The sequence below is a fragment of the Peromyscus californicus genome, unplaced genomic scaffold (genome assembly GCF_007827085.1).
Source record: "Peromyscus californicus insignis strain IS unplaced genomic scaffold, ASM782708v3 Scaffold_7__1_contigs__length_154581171, whole genome shotgun sequence".
NCBI classification, from domain to species: domain Eukaryota; kingdom Metazoa; phylum Chordata; class Mammalia; order Rodentia; family Cricetidae; genus Peromyscus; species Peromyscus californicus.
In genome coordinates, this window is record NW_026294595.1 from 128562457 (window position 1) to 128586505 (window position 24049).

Sequence of the window (24049 nt, forward strand, 5' to 3'; positions counted from 1 at the left end):
ATGCCTCTCAGCTGAACTGTGCTGCTCAAAAGTCTAAAAGCTTAACCAGGCTATAGTTCCTCGTCCTCACTCCTAAAATACCTTTCTGCTTCCTGCCATTACTTCCTGGGATTAAAGGCGTGAGTCACCATGCTTGACTGTTTCCAGTGTGGCCTTGAACTCACAGAGATCCAGGCGGATCTCTGCCTCTGGAATGCTAGGATTAAAGGCGTGTGCTACCACTGCCTAACCTCTATGTTTAATATTGTGGCTGTTCTGTTCTCTGACCCCAGATAAGTTTATTAGGGTGCACAATATTTTGGGGAACACAATATCACCACAACCCAGCTATACCACTCCTTGTCACATGCCCAAAGGACTCAACAACCTACTCCATAGATACTTCCTCAGCATTTTCCTTGCCATTCTATTCATAACAGCCAGGAAATGGAAACAACCTAAATGTCCTTCTACAGACGAATGGATAATGAAAATTCAGTACCTATACACAATGGAATATTATTCATCTATAAAAAATGAAAATATGAAATTAGCAGATAAATGGATGAACCTAGAAAAGTTTGTATTGAATGAGGTAAAACGAGACCCAGGAAGACAAATGCTGTGTGTTCTCTTTCGTCTGTGGTTCCTAGCTCCAAATCCTCAGATGGGAGTACAGAGCATGGAGTAACCACAAAGACCAGGCAATTATAAAGAGACCATGGGCCACAATGGTGGGCATCTGGGAGTGGGATAGCAGAGTAAGGTGGTATGAAGTGGGAAACAGTAACAGGAAGGGGGCTTCAACTAGGGAGGAGAGCAGGAGGAGGAGGAATGGGAGACAAGGTTGTTTGATAAAACCTGAAGGGATCACATAGCTTTATAGTTACCTAAAATTACACATAATACATATAAATATACACATAGACCTTATAAATATTTACTATATAAAATATGTACAAAGTTATAAAATATACACATATATCTTAAAGTTAAACTACTTGAGCTGGAGAGCGCTCCTCACAAGAACCATAAAGTAATTCTCAGCAATCTTGAGTTGCCTGTGCTTCTTGGTCTATGGGTGGGGCACCGTGTTACCATGTTACTATGTCTATGGGTAGTGTACTTGTTCAGGGCTTCCTTAGACAGCCATATTGTTGAGGTATCATAGGTGAAGCTTCTCTGTCATTTCCAGGGGACATACTCTCACAGCATATTTCCTGGCCCTCTGGTGCTTAAATCTTTCTGGCCTCTGTTCCACAAAGTTCCCTGAGCATTAATTAGCTGCAGGAGTTGTGTTGTAGATGGATTCACTGGGGCTGAGCACTCTGCAATCAGTGCGTTTTGACCAGTTGTGGTCTTCCAGAATGATCTCTGTCTTTTGCATAGGACAGTTTCTGCCTGCAGAGCACGAGCTAAAATGGAAGAATTTAAAATGCAGGCTAGCGTATGTGTTTCCAGACCTGCTCAGCCATTCATCAGTAGTCGGGGGTCTCTGAGAGGATGTAGACGTGGTGGGAGGTTACTAACGAATCCCTATCGGTCTCCTGGTGGCTACAAAGGTTTCGATAGTTACAGAGGACCCTCTTCAGCTTCCAATGGGAATTACAGCCAACTGCAGCTGCAAGTTAGAGAATATCCTGGAACACCGTACAGTCAAAGGGATAATTTCCAGCAATGTTTAGGGACATCTAGTGGTCTTCAGGCAAATTCAAGAGCAGGGTGGAGCGACCCCTCTCAGGTGAGCAGCCCACAGAGAAACAGCGAGAATTTTAACAGTGGAGATTCTGGGCAAGGAGACTCCCAGAGCATGACCCCTGTGGATGTGCCAGCGACAAGCCCAGCAGCTGCCATCCTTCCAGTACACATCTATCCTCTGCCTCAGCAAATGAGAGTTGAACATCCAATCTGGCTCCTGGAACTTTAGACCAACCTATTGTGTTTGATCTTCTCCTGAACAACTTGGGAGAAACCTTTGATCTTCAGCTTGGTAGCTTCAATTGCCCAGTGACTGGCACGTATGTATTCATTTTCCACATGCTAAAACTGGCTGTGACTGTACCATTGTATGTCAACCTCATGAAGAATGAGGAGGTCTTGGTGTCAGCCTATGCCAATGATGGTGCTCCAGACCATGAGACGGCTAGCAACCATGCCATTCTCCAGCTCCTCCAAGGAGACCAGATACGGTTGCGCTTACACAGGGGAACAATTTAAGGGAGTAGCTGGAAAGACTCTACATTTTCAGGCTATCTTCTTTATCAAGATTGACATTCAGCTCAGAGTAAAAGAATGAAGTTCTTACTAGTGGATCTAAGGAAAAGTAATCCTTACCCAGTTGGGGAAAATATTTTGTTCCTAGAGGAAGAAGGAGGTCCTTGCTTCTCTGTTTTTCTCTTTATGTAAAAACTTTGAAGTGGAATGACAATTAGCACTGATCTGGCACTTTATAAATTGTGATATAGCCTTGCTAGTCACACAGTGAAGGGTATTGTTTGCACTTAACCCTCAACTGTGTTAAGGGTCAGCTTCCTGAACTGACTGCCTCAACTTCAGACAAGTTACAATGCCTTGTTGTGCCTCAATAAAAAACTCAGGCTGGAAAAAATGCAGGCTAGCACCCACTTTTTATAGTGAGGAATCTTGAGGGTTTATGGGTGGCTGAGTGTAAGATCTAAGCACTCGGCAGTTCTTGGCCCTGGATGTGTCTTTGACATCTTGAACAGCAGATCAGGAGAGCAGAAGCTTTTCTTCAAAATCAGTTTCCCTGTTAGTGCATTTAGGAAAGGGGAAAAGATCCCAGCTGTCCCTCCTTCAACTTTGAAATTCCATCAAAAGGAGGAAGAAGGTGTCACGATTACAAGAACATTTAAAACCATGCTGACTTTGACTACAGACTAGACAAAAGAAGAGAGTGGGGACTAACAAGCCTATGTTGATGCCCAGCAAGGGAAGGCTGCTTCTCCCTGGGAAAGCTGGCTAGTGTACTTTTTCTTTTGTTTTGTTTTAATTCTCTTTTTTTAATCTTCTCTGTCAATTATTTTGTTTCTTAAAAGAACTAGATCTGAATTACATGTTAGGTGCTACATGGAGACAAGTCTTTCTGAACTGCCAGAAAACTCAGAGTTACTCTCCAGCAGGAGAAGGCTTTCTGCTAAAGAACAGAGACACACATTGTCCCACCCTTTCAAAGTTCATTCAAATGGGTCTGCCAATCCCTTGAACAGGAACATACTTCAGGACAGCTACTATGTTCTGGAGACTTTAGGAACTAGGACAAAGTTTACTTCAACTTTGTGTAGGTCAGCACAGTGGTCTCTCTGCCCATTGTCCACTCTCACCCCTCAAGAATATCTTCCTCCACAATGGTCCCCTTCAGCCACTGCTCGCTCGCGCTCTCTCTCTCTCTCTCTCTCTCTCTCTCTCTCTCTCTCTCTCTCTCTCTCTCACCCTTGAGAGAGCCTCATCCTATTCTGTAATGAATTCTGCCTGTCTTGACATTATGTTCTGCATGCCTCATTATTTGACAGAGATGGTACACCAGGGAGCCAAGGTGAGACCAGACAGGACCCTAGGAGCACACTCTCCACAATAAGTAGGGCAAGAACACAAGAGACAAAAAAGGAAATAGAATGGAGTGCTTGACTACCTCAAGAAGCCAGTGAGATCTGTCAGGAGGTTTCACTCAAAGACAAAAAAACGGGTGTTCCTTCAGAAGAATGGGAGGCTTCTTCCAGGAGAGGCTATTGATAAGGCCACAGATGAAAAACCAATTAAATGATGGATTCTAACAAATGATCTTCTCAGACCACCATGGGACAAAGTCAGAAAAAAATCAAAGGAAAAGAGCACTCACCTCTAATCCCAGCACTCAGGAGGCAGAGGCAAGGGGAGCTCTATGAGTTTGGGGCCAGCCTGGTCTACACAGTGAGTTTCAGGCCATCTATGAGCTACATACTGAGACCCTGCCTGGGGAAAAAAATCAAAGTAAAATAGTTCCATAGTCATTGAAACTACATAATACAGTCTAAAAAAAGTCAATGACCTATTATGAGAGAGTTCACAGAATACTGGACATGGGTTAGAAGCCTGACCCACTACAGAGTATCCACAGTGCATTGGAAGGAACCTGGGTACCAGGCCCACCGCAGACAATTCAGAGTATGCTGAGTAAAGGCTTGGGTGCCTAAGCCAACATTACAGACACCCCAGAGAGTGCTCAGCAGAGTCAGGTCTAGTGCCCATGGGTCCACACTTTCCTGCCTCTAGTGTACAAATAGTACCCAACAAAATGCCTGCATAGTTAAAAACCAAAACATTCCCAGCACCCAGCAGGCTGTCTCCATGGAGCCCCATGGGTCTCATAGTACAGATCCACTTCTCAGGAGTCTACTTGAAAACTGTCGCCCAGGTTAACCCACATGCTGCACTCTAGGACAGACCCTTTACCCAGTAAGCTACCTGAACATCAATATCAGTTCAGGTATAGTACCCAGGGCACAACAAGAATGCTACTCCAATGGCAGAATCGGTAACTAAGGGGATGACAAATCACTACCCACAGGGAAGACTTTTGAACAAAGGGAACCAACCACACACTGATTTCAAGGAAGGCCCAGTACTCAGGAGACTACACAAGCTGCCCACAGGGCAGGCCCTATTCCTAGAGGGCAGCTCCAACACAAAGGTCAGGGCAGACCCGGTGCTTAAGGGACCACCCACATAATTTCCACAAGGTCAACCCAGTATCCTTTGAGCTCACAGCCTTCTATTCTCCAATACTGGATTGGTACCCAGGAGGCCAACTGCATGATGGCCTCAGGGCAAGAGCAGCATCCCAAAGCCTACTTGAGCACTGATACCCTTTCAGCATTGGAAACAAATAAAACCCACAATGCCCCTAGGGTAAGCTTAATATCATCTACACACTTCACTCAGTACAGGCTTAGTACCTAGGAGGCTGTCCCCATGACGACCTCAGAGAAGAAGCAATATCTTTTAGCCTAGTCACATTGACCCCTGATAGGCTCAATACCCACAGGAATGCCTACAGGCTGAATTCACTGTAGACTCAGTGCTCAGTAATCCAAATGTAGGCTGTCCCTAGGACCAGTAAGTACCCAGGAGACTGATTGCATGCTGATATCAGAGAAGACCCAGTACCCATGTGACCACACTCAGGCATCTCAGAGTGAAGGACCAGTACCCAGTTAATCTTCCATGTGATGCCCCTAGGTATCCAGTATACAGAAGGCTGCCAGAAACTATTTTCAAGACAGTTCCAGTACCCACAGTGCCACTCTCATGCTTCCAACAGAAGAAAATCTCATTGGAGCTGCCCACATGCTGCCCTCCGGTGCAGGCCCAATACCCAGAGGTTCTTCCCTGAAGTCAGCATGTGGCCATCTCCTTTTGGCATACTGTTGCCCAATGCCCTACAGTAGCCAGGAGGCCACCCCATGCTGATCTTGATGCTGGAGCTGCCTCGTGGCAGGCAGTAGGGGAAGAGGGCTTATGGTGAAAACTACAGGATGCTCACTTACAGCACAGTGAGGCTGATGTTGAAAGAAAGATTCACACTGGCCAGATGAGAGGAGGGACAGAGCTACAGAGCAGTAATAGTAGGCCGGCTGCCCCTCCCAAACCCCCGAGGAACGTACCTAAGGCACGGCTGTCCTTTCGGTGCTTTTAAATTGCTGATCGTAACAGATGATGTGAAGACAGCTTCTACAAAAGCCTCCACCCATTTGAAGACAGAGACCCCCGTCAGTACCACAGATATTAATTAAAACGACTGCCACTACTTTTTGGTGGACATGAGTAACAGAGTGCTTACTCTCAGGTTGGCTCAAGGGACATGAATAGAGCATGTGGGCCCTCTGCTGGCTGGGCCCACGACAGCATGGAGAACTAAACAATATCATAACAATTATCACATTCAGCCTTGGTCTAGTTTCTGCTATGCAACACACACACACACACACACACACACACACACACACACACACACACACACGAAGAAAGTTCAAAAAAAGAGCCTTTTCCTATCTCAGAAACCCCTCCCACTCTCTGGAGTTTCTCACTTTTCTGTAATTCTCCTTGAATAAATCCTGCTTCCACTTTGCTTACTCCCACAACGTACCTGTCTTTAATCTTGACTGGCACGAGATATGAACTTGAAGGCCCTGTCCCAGGACTGCGCTTAAGGGTCCTTGGGTCAAGCACAACTGTACTAAGAAAAGTCTCATCACACTCAAACCATCTATCAACCTCAGAGGTGGATCTGTACACCAAGGGCCATTTGCAGCCCTTGGAGGTCTATCGGTCCAGCCCCTCGATAGTCCCCTCCCAGGGTCCGGGAAGAATCTACAACCAGCTGATAATTAATCTTTGATGAAAAGAAATGAATCTATGTACATGAAACTCCTTAGTTCATACACTTTATTATTCTGTGATAGTTCTCTCTCTGCACAGCTTCTATTCTGCTCTCATGTCTAGCTCCTTTCTTGCCTGATTTCTCTATATTTATCTACTGTCCCCTCTAGGTTCTATCTTAATTCCTTCATCTAGTTCTGTCCCTTCTAGGTTCTCATCTATCTAGTTCTTTCTCCTATCAGCTCCTCTCCCGTCTCCTTCTCTCTCATCTGGCTCTTCCTCATCTTTCATCTCGTTCCTCTAGTCCTCTCTTCTAGCCCTTCAATCTAGTTCTTCCCCATCTCAGTTTGTTCCTCTCAAGTTCTTACCCATCTAGTTCTTCCATTCTCTTCTCTCTTCTCCCCTTGTGCCCTGGAAGTCCCAGTACATAAAGGGAGGGTCCGAGCTAAATTGTGTAAAGCTATTACTTAACGTCCACCTCTCCTAGGCGGTGTCTCCTTGTGGAATTTACCATAAGTCAGGAGACTTGCAGGTGGGCTGTTATCACTGTTAGTCCTCAGAAGTTGGGCGCCCACCTGGGTGGTGTTTCCTGTAGTCCTTGAAAGTGGCTAAGGGAGATAATGTGATTCCAGAGAAAGCCTATCCTGAGGCAGTTCTCCAAATACCTGGAATGTGTATGTCCAGAGGGTGATCAGTCCACACTGTTAGTCCTTCTTAGGGAAAAGTCAATTGGGAAAACTATGAAGGCACACATGATTTTCATAACAGAATACAGCTGATATATAACAAGCCAAGTAACACCAAAAACTCCTTGGGATTTGGTTTCCTCTGGAGGAATTCCCTGATCCCTCCAGGTAGTGACTTTGCCATAACCAGCTGAGTTCTTATGTTATATTCCTGCGGCCTGCAGCAGAGGTCCAGGACTCAGAAGACAACCTGCATGTTGACCTAAGTGCAGCGATTTACCCAGAAAGGGCCACTCTTAAAGCCTTCAGAGATGTCCCAGTACCTAGAGGACAGCCCACCCAATAAACCCAGGCAGGGCAAGTCCAGTATCCCAAGTACCATGTCTATATTGCCATCAGAGTAGGCTTAGCACTAAGGGCACACACCATTCTGACCTCATTTAATCCAAGTATTCAAGGGATAACTGAACACTGCCCTCCATGAACTCCTACTATCTAGAATGCAGCTGTAATATGGTCCCTAGGACAATCCCCATACTGAAGGAGATAGCCTCTTACTGCCTAAAGGATAGACTCGGTTCTAATAGAACAGACAGTGTGCTGGAAACAAGGCAGGTCCGGGACCCATAGGGAAACCCACACATTGATTCAGTGTAGACCTAGAATCCAGGGGGTTGACTTCCAACTACTTTCAGGGAAGACCTAGTGGCAAGGAGACTGACGGAACCCTGCACTTAAATTTGGTCCCAGCATCAGAAGATAACCCCACAGCTGGCCCAGGGTGAGACCATAACACAGAGGACCACTTGCACACTGCCCCTACAGGTCTAGTACCCAAGGAGCACCTTACACTGGCCAGAGGGTAAACCCAGATCCAGTCAGGTGAACACAGGCAGACCACAAAGCAGGGTTTACGCAATGCGGATGCCCAAACACTGACTTCAGTGCAGACCCAGTACCCAGATGGCCACCCTCATGCTGTCCCTACTGAGGTCTGGCACACAGGCTCTTGTTGCTATAACAATCCTAGGACATTCTCAGTATCCAGTGGCAGCTTGAATGCTGACCCTTACCCTAAGGCTCATCAATGAGGCAGCCTGATGTTGTGGAATGGCGTGAGAGAGGCCTTGGCAGGTTTGAGCTGAGGAGACAGCCAAGGGGGCACTGCAGAAAGTTACTCACACCATGCAGGCATGGCATCCATGTGGAAAGTTTTATTGGGGGGAAGGGAGAAGGGAAAGGAAGGAAGGGACAGGGGTGGGTGTGCATCTCATGGGAATAGAGGGTGTAGATGTAATCGTCTTGTTAAATAAAAAAAAAAAAAAAACAGCCAATGCAGAGATGAAAGCCCAAGAGGTCAGAGCAATAGCTAAGAGCTAAAAACCTTACCCTTCACTGCCGCTGCTGTCCCACCTCTCCCGCAAGAGACCTACTTCCTGTGTGTTTGTGCTTTCTATTGACTTTCTATTCTGCCTTCTCATTGGTTGTAAACCCAACCACATGACCTCCTCGTCACTGCCCACCTATACAGACCTCCAGGTCTTCTATGGTTGGTACTGAGATTAAAGGCGTGTGTCTCCATGTTGGCTGTATCCTTGAACACACAGAGATCTGCCTAGCTCTGCCTCCCAAGTGCTGGGATTAAAGGCGTGCACCACCACCACCCAGCTTCTGCTAAGGCTTGCTATTAGCTCTGACCCCCAGGCAACTTTATTTATTAACATACAAATAAAATCACATTTCAGTACAAATAAAATATCACCATAAGAGGGGAACAGAAAAAGAGGGGGAGAAGGAGCTTTCTTTTAAAAGGGATGACACAGTCAGGATGCTAGGCAGGTCCCCAAGGGGCAGGCCTGAATGCCAACATTCCCTAACATTCCTCTCTTTTTGATTACTATATAAAGGTGAGTTATGGATAGCAAGTGGTGGTGGAGGGTGGGGATGAGGGTGCCAAATTCTCAAGACTGTTTCCTGCTGATTTGGGGGCAAAGTGGGGAGGGGGAAGTTGAGAGTCCAGGTCATGCACAGAGGGAGGTGCGAGTGAAGAAGCATTCAGTTGGCTGTCATCCTGGAGACCTCTTGGCAGAGCTGAGAAGGCAGGTTGCTACGGAAAAAATAGATTGTTATCCTTGGCCTCATGAGCGGGGCCAGCCATGGGAAGAGTGAAAACTGCCAGAAAGAGTGGAACAGAGAAGGACCCTGGTGTGCAGAAGAGGCAAGGGTGGATGAGTGAGACACGAAAGCAGATGTGCCCTTTATTGGGACATCTTGGAAAACCAGGTTCTGGTTGCTGGGTAGGTGCCCACCTAAGACTGGAGAGATGGTACCAGCAGTGAATTGAGAGATGGTGTGTTCTTTAGGAGTATATGAGCCATCGTATCTGCTGTTTCTCTGGAGGTGGGAAATAACTTTATCCATCCTAGAAAAGTGTCAACAAATTAGGAGATAACAGAGTTTTTATGAGTGAGCATATGGGTGAAGTTAACCTGCCAGTATTTGCCCAGTTGGTGTCCTCGGTTGGTGCAGTAGCTGTTGGTGTATCTGGAGGGTCTTTGGGGGTTTGGCCTTGGCATGAGTCTGGCAGGAGGGGTAGATCTGTGCAGGGACCTGTGTCTGTAAAACAACTGGAACAGATTTATATCTTGGTGTCACAGCAAAAGGGCTCTGACTTTGGGTTAAAAGGCATGAACATTTTCAGAAGACAACCAGAGGAAATTCAAAATTCTGAACCTCTGGAGTTACATCTGAAGCCTGTTAATCCTGGACTATAAAGCCTGTGAATGATGCATATCTGTCTGTACTTTTAACAGGAAACTTAACTAATGAGTTACCAGGGTGCTTGTAGCCTTGGGGGTCGGGAGAACCGTGAAACTGGCAAGTCTATTAATATCTGGTAATCAAACACCATGAGATCTGAGAAGGATAAGTAAATAAGCAGAAGTGAGACAGTTTTCCAGCTACCTAGGCATCAATCCCAAGTCTCTCCATCATTGTTGGGGGACACAAGCCCCAGAGGCAGTATTTGCCTTTTGCTAGCTGCCAAGGCCAGAAGATCTGACAGATTTTTTTTTTGTGGAGTAGAAATTTGGGGAGGTCATGCTACCTATCTTGGCAGGGAAGACAACTGATCCTTGTTGCTCCTCTTACTCACAGTCTGGACAGGATCTCAGCAGCAATGTAAGGCAGCTTTTCACTGCATGGCCAGTCTTGCCATAAGCCTCTAGGTGGAAATTCTTCTGTGGCCATCCATCTTCTTGGAGAAGATACAGAATGCTGCCAGGAGCTGACATGTCTCTCTATCATCAAAAGCTTTTATATTAAATGCCATATTCTCAGATCTCTAAAAGTGTTTGAGGAATGGGGGACTAAATCTGTTAGGTATATCTAAATTAGACAAATGTTTAGTCTTAACTTTGAGAGCATATATAAGTTAAATCTGAATATACAGTTTCACAATTAGTTACAGCTTAATAAAGTTAGCAAGGATAAGGAGGCTAGACATACATTCTTGTACTGTCATTTTTAAGGCCCTATAGTTCTGATCTTTGAGTATAGCAAATTATAATCCTGAATGATTTATATAGAAATAATAATTTCTAAGCTGGGCAGTGGTGGCGCACGCCTTTAATCCCAGCACTCAGGAGGCAGAGGCAGGCAGATCTCTGTGAGTTTGAGGCCAACCTGGGCAACAGAGTAAGTTCCAGGAAAGGCTCCAAAGCTGTACAGAGAAACCCTGTCTCAAAAAACCAAAGGAAGAAAGAAAGAGAGAGAGAGAGAGAGAGAGAGAGAGAGAGAGAGAGAGAGAGAGAGAGAGAATAATTTCTTAAGGCCCTATAATACCTCTTTTGTTTTGTATAAAGATGGTCAAGTGTATTATCTTATTGTAGAACCATTTTAGTCAATAAATCTATTAATTGACAACTCTGGGCCCAGTTTCCTAGTATGTAGCCATTTTTGTCCCCTATGCCAGGGAGTTTTTCTTTTACTTAGCCTGTTTCAAGGGCAAGGATGATGTACTCTCCTCTACAGTTGCTTCAAGCTGAAACAGGGCATAGATCGCCAGTACCCAACAAGGCTGAGAGGCTAGTCAAAGGTAAGAAGGGAATTCAGGCAATGGGGCATTTATCAGAAGCATCTGATTATCTGACCCAGCTGTGGAGACAGGGAACAATTGTGTTGGCTGGGCTGGTTCACATCAACCTCTAGCAAGTCCAGAGCTTGCGGTTGTTTGGAGCAGACTGCAGTCAGTAACTGATGCTTGGATGTGTCTGCCAGCCAAGTGGAGATCTGTTGAGACAAGTTCAAACTAAGAACAGAAGTTAAAATTTATGAACTTATTTGGAGCTTTTAGGCCCACAGTCTTAGTAATTGGACAGGTGGGGAAAACTCAAACTGTACTGCTGTACTTATCTGGAGTTCTTTTGACCTCTGTGAAGTGGATCCAAGTTTCATGATTTCTTTTGATCCTCTGAAGCTTATATGAATTTTTATTTTATAAAAAGACATAAAAGTTTAGATATATTAGTATTATCAATCAATCTCTAAATCTAAATCATAGAAAAGCAGGTAATGGGTATCTAGGCTCATAACTTTGAGTCCTAGCAAAATTACAGATTTAGGTTAAAAGGTATGTACAATTTTTGTTTAGAGAGAGCCAGGTATAGATTGGACAGAGATGCCTTTGGCCTGATGAGAAGTTTAAGTTTATATTTAGAAGACAACCAAAGAAAATCTAAAATCCTGAGCTTGTGACCCAAATAGTACCAGAATTAATGTTAAATTTTGAACTTTTGCAATCTTAATATAATAATATCATAGAAGGGGAAGGTAATCTGAAGCATTTAAATCATTTATTTATATCTTTGTGACTGGTATTTATATCTTAAATCATTTTTTGAGACCCTCAAAGCATGCATGGACTTTTATATTTTAGAACATTTTTTTTTTATTTTGCAATACAATTCAGTTCTACATATCAGCCACGGATTCCCTTGTTCTCCCCCCACCCATCCCCCTCATTTTCCCCCCAACCCCCCCCCATTCCCATCTCCTCCAGGGCAAAGCCTTCCCCACAGACTGAGGTCAACCTGGTAGACTCAGTCCAGGTAGGTCTAGTCCCCTCCTCCCAGGCCAAGCCAAACAATCCTGCATAGGCCCCAGGTTTCAAACAGCCAACTCATGCAATGAGCACAGGACCCGGTCCCACTGCCTGGATGCCTCCCAAACAGATCAAGCCAATCAACTGTCTCACCCATTCGGAGGGCCTGATCCAGTGGGGACCCCTCAGCCATTGGTTCATAGTTCATGTGTTTCCATTCATTTGGCTATTTGTCCCTGTGCTTTATCCAACCTTGGTCTCAACAATTCTCGCTCATATAAACCCTCCTCATTCTCGCTAATTGGACTCCCAGAGATCCACCCAGGGCCTAGTCATGGATCTCTGCATCCAGATCCCTCAGTAGTTGGATGAGGTTTCTAGCACAACAATTAGGGTGTTTGGCCATCCCATCACCAGAGTAGGTCAGTTCGGGCTGTCTCTTGACCATTGCCAGCAGTCTGTTGTGTGGGTATCTTTGTGGATTTCTGTGGGCCTCTCTAGCACTTTGCTTCTTCCTATTCTCATGTGGTCTTCATTTACCATGGTCTCCTATTCCTTGTTCTCCCTCTCTGTTGTTGATCCAGCTGGGATCTCCCGCTCCCCCAAGCTCTCTTTCCCTCGACCCTCGCCTTTCACTACCCCCACTCGTGTCCAGGCTGTTCATGTAGATCTCATTCCATTTCTCTGTCATTGGGCGATCCCTGTGTCTTTCTTGGGGTCCTGTTTTCCAGGTAGCCTCCCTGGTGATGTGAGTAGCAGACAAGTCATCCTTGTTTCATGTCTAGTATCCTGCTATGAGTGAGTACATACCATGTTTGTCTTTCTGAGTCTGGGTTACCTCACTCAGGATGATTTTTTCTAGATCCATCCATTTGTCTGCAAACCTCATGATGAGAAATGGGCTATAGAACTAAACAGAGAATTCTCAACAGAGGAAACTCAAATGGCCGAAAGACATTTAAGGAATTGCTCAACATCCCTAATCATCAGGGAAATGCAAATCAAAACAACTCTGAGATACCACCTTATGCCTGTCAGAATGGCTAAGATCAAAAACACTGAAGACACCTTATGCTGGAGAGGATGTGGAGCTAGGGGAACTCTCCTCCACTGCTGGTGGGAATGCAAGCTTGTACAACCACTTTGGAAATCAATATGGCGCTTTCTTAGAAAATTGGGAATCCATCTCCCCCAAGATCCAGCTATACCACTCTTGGGCATATACCCAAGGAATGCTCAACCACACCATAAGAGCACTTGTTCAGCTATGTTCATATCAGCATTGTTTGTAATAGCCAGAACATGGAAACAACCTAGATGCCCTTCAACTGAAGAATGGATAAAGAAAATGTGGTACATATACACAATGGAATACTACTCAGCAGAGAAAAACAATGACATCATGAGGTTTGCAGACAAATGGATAGAACATTTTTTTATCAAGAGACTCAAGTGCCAGGTGTCCCACCCATGCTTGAGCCATGGACAGGAAGTGACTTTCTGCTGCCCTTAGTAAACATGGTGATGAAGCCATATGACCTGTCTGTCTTTGACCTTAGTCAAGATGGTGCCTGATCACATGGTCATATGTTTTTTGTGGGTTTTTTTTCATAAGACAAACACAACAGACATGGAACACATAATCTCAAGTGTTCAAAATCAGTCAGAAACACGGTCACATGGCCACCTCAGTCACACATTTCCATTCCCACATACAAAAGAAGCTTTTAACAAAATGAACCAGATCGAGAGGGTGTGGGCCATGTGAGGGGGAGGCAATAGGGGCAGAACAGGAGAATGGGACATTTTAAGCAAAAGCATGAGGTGCCAGTAGGCACAGAAACAGGGAGCGGGCAATACAGGGGTATTCAGCGGGTTAGAGCTGGGAAAGGAGTGGACAGATGAACAAAACAGAAAAGGGGGAAGGTAGATGTTCCCAAGGCTGTGGGAGACTGATGGATAAAGGGGTGTAGGACCAAGTCTGAATGTGGTGGTAGGCAAACTTTCCATAAATGAGGCAGAGAAATACAAGATCCAATGGTTTTTTGATCTCCAGCATCCCAGTGATTAAATGAGAATTGATTGAAATGGCTCAAATTGTTCAAAGTCCATCAAACAGAGAGTAGGGGCTGGGGCTAAGCCAGAGGAACATGTGATTGGTGGGGAACCAGGGCTTACGAACATGGCCAAAAGGCAAGAAGCCATGGTCAAGACACAAATCCTCACTGGTGGAAAATGGCCAGAATGGAGGTGCTCACCAATAGGATGACGGGTCTCAGTGGTCCTCCAGTTAGAATGGAGGTGCTCACCAATAGGATGACGGGTCTCAGTGGTCCTCCAGTTAGAATGGAGGTGCTCACCAATAGGATGACGGGTCTCAGTGGTCCTCCAGTTGGAATGGAGGTGCTCACCAATAGGATGACGGGTCTCAGTGGTCCTCCAGTTGGAATGGAGGTGCTCACCAATAGGATGACGGGTCTCAGTGGTCCTCCAGTTAGAATGGAGGTGCTCACCAATAGGATGACGGGTCTCAGTGGTCCTCCAGTTAGAATGGAGGTGCTTACCAATAGGATGACGGGTCTCAGTGGTCCTCCAGTTAGAATGGAGGTGCTCACCAATAGGATGACGGGTCTCAGTGGTCCTCCACTTAGAATGGAGGTGCTCACCAATAGGATGACGGGTCTCAGTGGTCCTCCACTTAGAATGGAGGTGCTTACCAATAGGATGACGGGTCTCAGTGGTCCTCCACTTAGAATGGAGGTGCTTACCAATAGTATGATGGGTCTCAGTGGTCCTCCACTTAGAATGGAGGTGCTTACCAATAGGATGACGGGTCTCAGTGGTCCTCCAGTTAGAATGGAGGTGCTCACCAATAGGATGACGGGTCTCAGTGGTCCTCCAGTTGGAATGGAGGTGCTCACCAATAGGATGACGGGTCTCAGTGGTCCTCCACTTAGAATGGAGGTGCTCACCAATAGGATGACGGGTCTCAGTGGTCCTCCAGTTAGAATGGAGGTGCTCACCAATAGGATGACGGGTCTCAGTGGTCCTCCAGTTGGAATGGAGGTGCTCACCAATAGGATGACGGGTCTCAGTGGTCCTCCAGTTAGAATGGAGGTGCTCACCAATAGGATGACGGGTCTCAGTGGTCCTCCAGTTAGAATGGAGGTGCTCACCAATAGGATGACGGGTCTCAGTGGTCCTCCAGTTGGAATGGAGGTGCTCACCAATAGGATGACGGGTCTCAGTGGTCCTCCAGTTAGAATGGAGGTGCTCACCAATAGGATGACGGGTCTCACTGGTCCTCCACTTAGAATGGAGGTGCTCACCAATAGGATGACGGGTCTCAGTGGTCCTCCAGTTAGAATGGAGGTGCTCACCAATAGGATGACGGGTCTCAGTGGTCCTCCAGTTAGAATGGAGGTGCTCACCAATAGGATGACGGGTCTCAGTGGTCCTCCAGTTGGAATGGAGGTGCTCACCAATAGGATGACGGGTCTCAGTGGTCCTCCACTTAGAATGGAGGTGCTCACCAATAGGATGACGGGTCTCAGTGGTCCTCCAGTTAGAATGGAGGTGCTCACCAATAGGATGACGGGTCTCAGTGGTCCTCCAGTTGGAATGGAGGTGCTCACCAATAGGATGACGGGTCTCAGTGGTCCTCCAGTTAGAATGGAGGTGCTCACCAATAGGATGACGGGTCTCAGTGGTCCTCCACTTAGAATGGAGGTGCTCACCAATAGGATGACGGGTCTCAGTGGTCCTCCACTTAGAATGGAGGTGCTCACCAATAGGATGACGGGTCTCAGTGGTCCTCCACTTAGAATGGAGGTGCTCACCAATAGGATGACGGGTCTCAGTGGTCCTCCAGTTAGAATGGAGGTGCTCACCAATAGGATGACGGGTCTCAGTAGTCCTCCAGTTAGAATGGAGGTGCTCACCAATAGGATGACGGGTCTCAGTGGTCCTCCAGTTAGAATGGAGGTGCTCACCAATAGGATGACGGGTCTCAGTGGTCCTCCAGTTAGAATGGAGGTGCTCACCAATAGGATGACGGGTCTCAGTGGTCCTCCAGTTGGAATGGAGGTGCTCACCAATAGGATGACGGGTCTCAGTGGTCCTCCAGTTAGAATGGAGGTGCTCACCAATAGGATGACGGGTCTCAGTGGTCCTCCAGTTAGAATGGAGGTGCTCACCAATAGGATGACGGGTCTCAGTGGTCCTCCAGTTAGAATGGAGGTGCTCACCAATAGGATGACGGGTCTCAGTGGTCCTCCAGTTAGAATGGAGGTGCTCACCAATAGGATGACGGGTCTCAGTGGTCCTCCAGTTGGAATGGAGGTGCTCACCAATAGGATGACGGGTCTCAGTGGTCCTCCAGTTAGAATGGAGGTGCTCACCAATAGGATGACGGGTCTCAGTGGTCCTCCAGTTAGAATGGAGGTGCTCACCAATAGGATGACGGGTCTCAGTGGTCCTCCAGTTGGAATGGAGGTGCTCACCAATAGGATGACGGGTCTCAGTGGTCCTCCAGTTGGAATGGAGGTGCTCACCAATAGGATGACGGGTCTCAGTGGTCCTCCAGTTGGAATGGAGGTGCTCACCAATAGGATGACGGGTCTCAGTGGTCCTCCACTTAGAATGGAGGTGCTCACCAATAGGATGACGGGTCTCAGTGGTCCTCCAGTTAGAATGGAGGTGCTCACCAATAGGATGACGGGTCTCAGTGGTCCTCCAGTTGGAATGGAGGTGCTCACCAATAGGATGACGGGTCTCAGTGGTCCTCCAGTTAGAATGGAGGTGCTCACCAATAGGATGACGGGTCTCAGTGGTCCTCCAGTTAGAATGGAGGTGCTCACCAATAGGATGACGGGTCTCAGTGGTCCTCCAGTTGGAATGGAGGTGCTCACCAATAGGATGACGGGTCTCAGTGGTCCTCCACTTAGAATGGAGGTGCTCACCAATAGGATGACGGGTCTCAGTGGTCCTCCACTTAGAATGGAGGTGCTCACCAATAGGATGACGGGTCTCAGTGGTCCTCCAGTTAGAATGGAGGTGCTCACCAATAGGATGACGGGTCTCAGTGGTCCTCCAGTTGGAATGGAGGTGCTCACCAATAGGATGACGGGTCTCAGTGGTCCTCCAGTTAGAATGGAGGTGCTCACCAATAGGATGACGGGTCTCAGTGGTCCTCCACTTAGAATGGAGGTGCTCACCAATAGGATGACGGGTCTCAGTGGTCCTCCAGTTGGAATGGAGGTGCTCACCAATAGGATGACGGGTCTCAGTGGTCCTCCAGTTAGAATGGAGGTGCTCACCAATAGGATGACGGGTCTCAGTGGTCCTCCAGTTGGAATGGAGGTGCTCACCAATAGGATGACGGGTCTCAGTGGTCCTCCAGTTGGAATGGAGGTGCTCACCAATAGGATGACGGGTCTCAGTGGTCCTCCACTTAGAATGGAGGTGCTCACCAATAGGATGACGGGTCTCAGTGGTCCTCCAGTTAGAATGGAGGTGCTCACCAATAGGATGACGGGTCTCAGTGGTCCTCCACTTAGAATGGAGGTGCTCACCAATAGGATGACGGGTCTCAGTGGTCCTCCACTTAGAATGGAGGTGCTCACCAATAGGATGACGGGTCTCAGTGGTCCTCCACTTAGAAAAGTGATGGTGTTGGGAGGTACAGGATCTCAGCATTTCTCAGACTGCCAGTGGGTAGGAGGAAGCACCATGGGGGCCTGCTGAGTCTCACAGCACCAATGTTGTGGAATGGCACGCAAGAGGCCTTGGTGGGTTTGAGCCAAGGAGACATGCCATGTGGGTAGCAGCCAAGGGGGCACAGTGGAAAGTTACTCACATCATGAAGGCATGGCACCCACATGGAAAGTTTTATTGAGGGAAAGGGAAAAGGGAAGGGAGGGAGAAGAGCGAGAGAGAGGAGGTGCACACCTCTTGGGAATTGAAAGAGAGGAGTAGGAGAGGCTTCTCTTAAAGAAGATGGCATGGTCAGGACGCTGGGCAGATCCCCAAGGGGCTGGTCTGAATGCCAACATCTCCTAACACCTGCCATATGTCCTCAGTTAAAATGAAATACCTAGGGTCTGCTGGAATGATGACCCTAGGGTAGACCCAGTACCGGGAGAGCCAATTGCATACTACTCCTTGTCCATGCCCTATACCCAAGGGAGTGTCTCCATGCTGACACTGTTGGCAGTATTAGTAAGTACCCTGTGTCCAATCACTTGCTGATCTCAAAGCAGGTCAATATTGGAAGTACCTCCCACACCCCAGAGCAGACCCAATTCCTAAGGCCAGACTACACATAGCAGATAGGGTAGGCCAAGTGCTTAAAAGGCCATCTTCACAATGCCCTTAGGGCAGCCCCAGTTCCTAAGGATACACAGAAAGTCTACTTTGCACACCTCTGAACCTCTGTTGACCGGGAGCGGCAAACCATTCATTCTTCAGTGACAGGTCCTGAGGAAGGGGACCAGAGGATGAGAAATTTTTAAAAAATGGAAAGCTGGTATCAGAAGATCTTGAACAAGCTATGTCTTGTGCTAAGCAAGTTTATTAAGAAGTATAGCATCTTATACACAATGTGTAAGGTGGGAAATGAGACAGATTCAGCAGAAAGTGATATACAATGGAACAAAGTCAGCAGGAAGCTAATCAAGCACACAACAGTCTTGGGATTGATAACCATAACCCCTTAGGGGAGAAAGGGTTGAGTTGCCTGAGGACATTACTGATTTGGCCGAGTATGTTCTTGGTTTTAGAAAAGGAACTACAATCCTTTTCCATATATCAGGGCCTCAGGGAAAGCTCTTCATTGGCTTGGCTCCCAACATCTCATTAAGAGTATGTTATCAGGAGAGGGAGAGCAATGAAAGAGATATCTTGACAGAGTGTACCATTAAGGGGATGGGGAGAAATCTGCAGCTAAGGAAAAGCCCAGGAACTCACAAGATTGTCCCCAGCTAAGACTCATAGCAATGATGGAGAGGGTGCTTGAACTAGCCTTCTCCTGCACTCAGATTGGTGTCTACCCTAATTGTCATCATAGAACCTATATCCAGTAACTGATTGAAGCAGATGCAGAGACCCACAGACAAGCACTTGGCCAAGATCCTGGGGTTCAGCTGAAGAGAGGGAAGAAGAATTATAGTGGCAAGAAGGGTCAGGATCATAATGGGAAAAACCACAGAGACAGCTGACTCAGGCTAGTGGTAGCTCATGGACTCTGGACTGACAGCTGGGGAGCCTGCATGGGACCACACTAGGCCCTCTGAATGTGGGTGAAAGTTGTGTAGCTTGATGTGTTTGGGGGTTACCTGGCAATGAAACCAGGACTTATCCCAGGTACTCAAACTGGATTTAACAATATATTCTGTATGCTGAGATACCTTACTCAGCCTTAATGCAGGGAGGAGGGGCTAGGTCCAACCCCAACTTGTTATGCCAGCCTGTGTTGACTACCCAACGGAAGCCTTATCCCTTATGAGGAGGGGATGGGGTAAGGTGGGGAGGGAGGGGAAAAGGGGAAGGAGGGGGAAGAGGAGTTGGTATGGAAAAGAAAAAAAATTTTTTTAAATGAAAAATAGATTTTAAAAAAAAGAGTTCAGCCGGGTGGTGGTGGTGCACGCCTTTAATCCCAGCACTCGGGAGGCAGAGGCAGGCGGATCTCTGTGAGTTCGAGGCCAGCCTGGGCTACAGCGCGAGATCCAGGAAAGGCGCAAAGCTACACAGAGAAACCCTGTCTTGAAAAACCAAAAAAAAAAAAAAAAAAAAAAAGAGTTCAGAGACACAAAGAACCAAAGAAAAGACCCTGGGACTCCCAAAGATCAGAACTGATCACACCACAGACGCAATGACACAAAAGGCCCAACTCAGTCTGTACTTGCAAGAGACCAAATGTAGACAAGCACATGAGAAGACAGAAGTGTAAGCCTGTCCACCAGTGTGTGTACTGGGTGTGGTCAAAGACACAGCTGTCAAAGGTGGAAAACAAATGCCTGTGTCAACAGGGCACCTTTGGCTCAGCATGGCCCACTGTGATCTCTTCACACAGAGGCCATTAAGAGTTGGCACCTACCTTACTTATCACAGGCAACTGTGATCTCATGTCAGCCCTGGACAGCCCTGAAAAGCTCTCCCTTCAAAGGCACATCAGCAGGTAAAATCACTTAGTGTCTGAGACAAGCTGGCCTTTCTCATCCCTTTGTCCCCAGTTGGGAAACCTGCCCTGCCTGACATAGTCCATGCATCCTGGATTAGCAAAATTCAATGGCTGCCCCACCTCCTAAGAACCAGGAGGACCAGAGCCCACACAGACTGCCTCCTGATGTGCCCACTCCCCACCTCTTCCATAAGTTGTTTGGCTCCAAAACAACAACTGGGAACATTAAATCAAGAGGTCTAATCACCGAGAGGTGGCACAACTGTCATCAAAACAGGGCTCAATTTCCCTCAAATGTCCAAAAAAAATAAGACCCAGAACACTTAGGTTCTGTCTTCTACTAAGCATCATGGGTAACACTCTGAGTTCTGCCCTGTAAGAAAAGGTCAGCTGCCAACTGTTCTTTGCATCTGACATTTCACCAAGACCAACAACACTGGGACCTTTGGAGGGGGAGCTGAAGCTGAAATTCAGAGCAATGACCAGTGTGGCTGGGGAAAGCCCTGCAATGGATGGACATGCTGAGGCTGTTTGAAGGGCCAAGCAGGATGGTAGGAAGACCACTCTATGCCCAGCCTGTGGGGAGCCAGAATAGGCATGAGTGACCTCCACTCAAATAACCCCATCCTTGTTTGGTTCTGTGATCGCACCGGACCCGGTGACATCATGGACAGGGGATTAACCCCATCCTTGTTTGGTTCTGGGATCGCACCAGACCCGGTGACATCATGGACAGGGGATTAACCCCATCCTTGTTGGACCTATGATCGCACCAGACACGGTGACATCATGGACAGGGGAAAATGGCAAACCCTGCAGGGATGGGAGCCCCACAGCCTTCTTTGGAAGTGGAAGGGAAACCTCACGCCCAGGAAACAGGCATGGAAGCTTGAGAACCACAAGATGAGAAAAGAGGCAGAAAGGAGTCAGGCTTCCCTCCAGACAGGGACTTACTAAGTACAACCAGAACCATGAGAGACCACTAACACCATTCAGGCCTCATTCTGTTACTGAACTCAGGCTCACACCCTGTGCCCCATCCAACAAGCCAGGTTTGGATGCCCGTTCTCAATAAGACAATTAAAAGCCAGATGAATATGAAAAGCACAAAAAGGAGACTTAATCATTATATCTACTGGGGGAAGCAGGACAAAGGGATCCAGTGACACACCATCTCCCCCATCAAGACCCTTCCTTTTTAGGGTACTGGCGTAAGGTTCAGGCAAAGTAGAGGCCAGAGTTCTATACAGCTAAGCAGTCTCAGCCAGGATTTGCTTCCTCCATCACGGTCCCCCTGTGGTCTCTGTTGCAGGGGGTCTGATGAGCCCGAAGCTGTGAAATCCCTCCCAGGACACACCCCACCTCTGGCAGGCACGAAGCTCCAGCCTTTCTGTTCCCAAATTGGGATTCCAGGGGACATTTCCCATTCCCCAAATGCCTTGTTTCAGTCTGCTTGTTAGTGGAGAAACCATTGTCTTTTTAAAATATCCTGATCTTGAGCAGGCCTGTTATACTTCACGGGGGGAAGAAAAAAAAAGGGATAGCACCCAATTATCTAGCTTTCCTGTTTAACAAACTCAGGAACAGCACTGTACTCAGGCAAGTTAAGTTAGTCCCTAGGTACATTCATCTGCACCCCTTGCTCATTGTTACATGGTTATATTACTAGATGTTACATGCCAATCATGTCTGAGATGGTCCTGTAGTTATATTACTAGATGTTACATGCCAATCATGTCTGAGATGGTCCTGTATCATGGATGCCTGACAGTCACTCTGTCCTGAGTATCACCTTTGTCAGGGCACTATTAGGACCCAACAAGGGAATCTCAGAGGACTGATTAACTCATCTTTATGGCCCTTTTCATCTGGTTATGGGTGACTACAAGACAGCAACATTGGGATATAAAAAAAGAGAGAGAGAAATGAGCCACCGAGCACAATAAACCTCAGGAAAGTCTAGATCAGAAGAATTCATAGTCTTCTCCTCCTCCTATGGTTAAGTACGAAAAACAAAGAACCACCAGGCCCCCAGGGCCATTACACTCTGTGTGATGTGCCTGCTTCTGCCATCCAAAGACCAGCTCTGACAGGCACAGAGACATGCCAACAAAAGCAAGGATAAACAGCAGCTGCTGATTTTGGAAAGAATACTGCATCACAACTGTCTTATCAGCACATCTAGATCATGTCCCTTCCTCTATGGTGACCTTTCTAGGAGACAGTGAATGCCTATAAAAATGGGGTGCACCTTTGGGGCAGACAGTCAGAGGCAGGAGCAGGAGGAGAAGCAGCTTCTGAAGACGTTGACCCTTCAGAGGAGAAAGGTAAGGACTGCCCAGAGGGATGCACTAATAATGGCAGGCCAGGTAGGAACAACTATGGGACAGGTCACTGTAGTTAGAGTTTTCCTGCCTGGCCCACAGTCAGGGCAAATCTCTCCCACCTGCCAGTCCCACAGCCGTCAGACCCGACCAAGTAAACACAGAGACCCGTATTGGTTTCAAACTGCATGGCCATGGCAGGCTTCTTGCTAACTGCTCTTTCAACTCTAATTAATCCATCTCCACAAATCTATACCTTGCCACATGGCTCGTGGCTCACCGGCATCCTCACATGCTGTTTCTCATCGTGGCGGCTGGCAGTGTCTCTCTGACTCAGCCTTCCACTTCCCAGCTTTATTCTCCTCCTTGTCCCGCCTACACTTCCTGCCTAGCCAATGGCCAATCAGTGTTTTATTTATTAACTAATTAGCAACACATTTGCCATACAAAACATTCCACAGCAGGTCACCTCTGGACAGATGACTAGGGCTTATTCACTGACAATCTAGAACTTTCCTCTACTGCTGAATTGCGGGATTATGGGACTGAAGTGGGCTGGTAGATGACAAGGGAAAATTAGGAGACTGTTTTCTGAACAACACAGGAAACTGATTGCTGGAACATTCAAAGAGGTCCATTAAGGCAGCAGAGCCATGAACTCATTAACAGGCACAAATGCCTGATTTTCCACAGAGAGAGGGTTTAGATGAATGCCATGCTCTTTGGATTTCCCAAAGGTAGGACAGCAAAGGCAGAAGTCTGGTGGAAATGTGCTGAGATCTGTTTTTCAAAAAGGCAGTTTATTCAAGGCAAGGGATTGTCACTGGCTTCTATTTACTGAAACCACTTACTGATGGTAACGGTAACAGAGGGCTTGCTTTTGCTAGTGAGTGTACATGGTGCCAACCTAAACCATCACACCCACCCTCCAAGAATCACCAACTTCTCAGACACAGGCTAGCTCAGCTCTGGGAACACAAACTTACTGTAGACTAGTGGAGGATGGAAAGAGGACAGGGCATGGCCAGATCCGAGGGATGGAAGAAGACAGACTATAGATGATGTTTTCAAATGAGATCAGTTAATTACCAGGATGGTACCAGTCATGGCTGGAGTAGTAATTTGCTGGACAGGTATGTCACAGGAGCCTCTTTGTGTCAGGCTGCAGTAGTGTTTCTGGATATTAAGGGTTATAGCTGGAGTCTTGATGAATGATCCTTATTATTAGGAACACATGTGCAGGGTATCCTCTGTCATAAACAAAATATTCATTTCGGGGTCACAATTTGAGAGAAGTGACCCCCATGGTGATTCTGACAGTGTTCTGAAAGGTGGGAGCAAAGACCCACACCCCCAATTTTACAAACCTGACAGGTGAAGGAGGACAAGAGGGAAGAAATGCCAT

General features: G+C 47.0%; 1 protein-coding gene and 1 pseudogene across 5 annotated transcripts in view; one reads left to right on the forward strand and one right to left on the reverse strand.

Annotated features, from left to right (window-relative positions):
- The window catches only part of Cdk5rap1 (CDK5 regulatory subunit associated protein 1), a 303956-nt gene that overhangs the window by 205743 nt on the left and 74164 nt on the right, over positions 1-24049 (reverse strand). Inside the window, exon 14 of one of the 5 annotated variants that reach the window (XM_052725713.1) lies at positions 8504-9147. The exons of the other annotated variants lie outside the window; for them this stretch is intronic. Coding sequence (XP_052581673.1) covers positions 8953-9147 — 195 coding nt within the window. The 3' untranslated portion in view covers positions 8504-8952. Of the gene's footprint in view, positions 1-8503; positions 9148-24049 lie in introns of those variants that run through there. 5 annotated transcript variants of the gene reach the window in all.
- On the forward strand, positions 1035-2978 carry LOC128102165 (caprin-2-like; annotated as a pseudogene).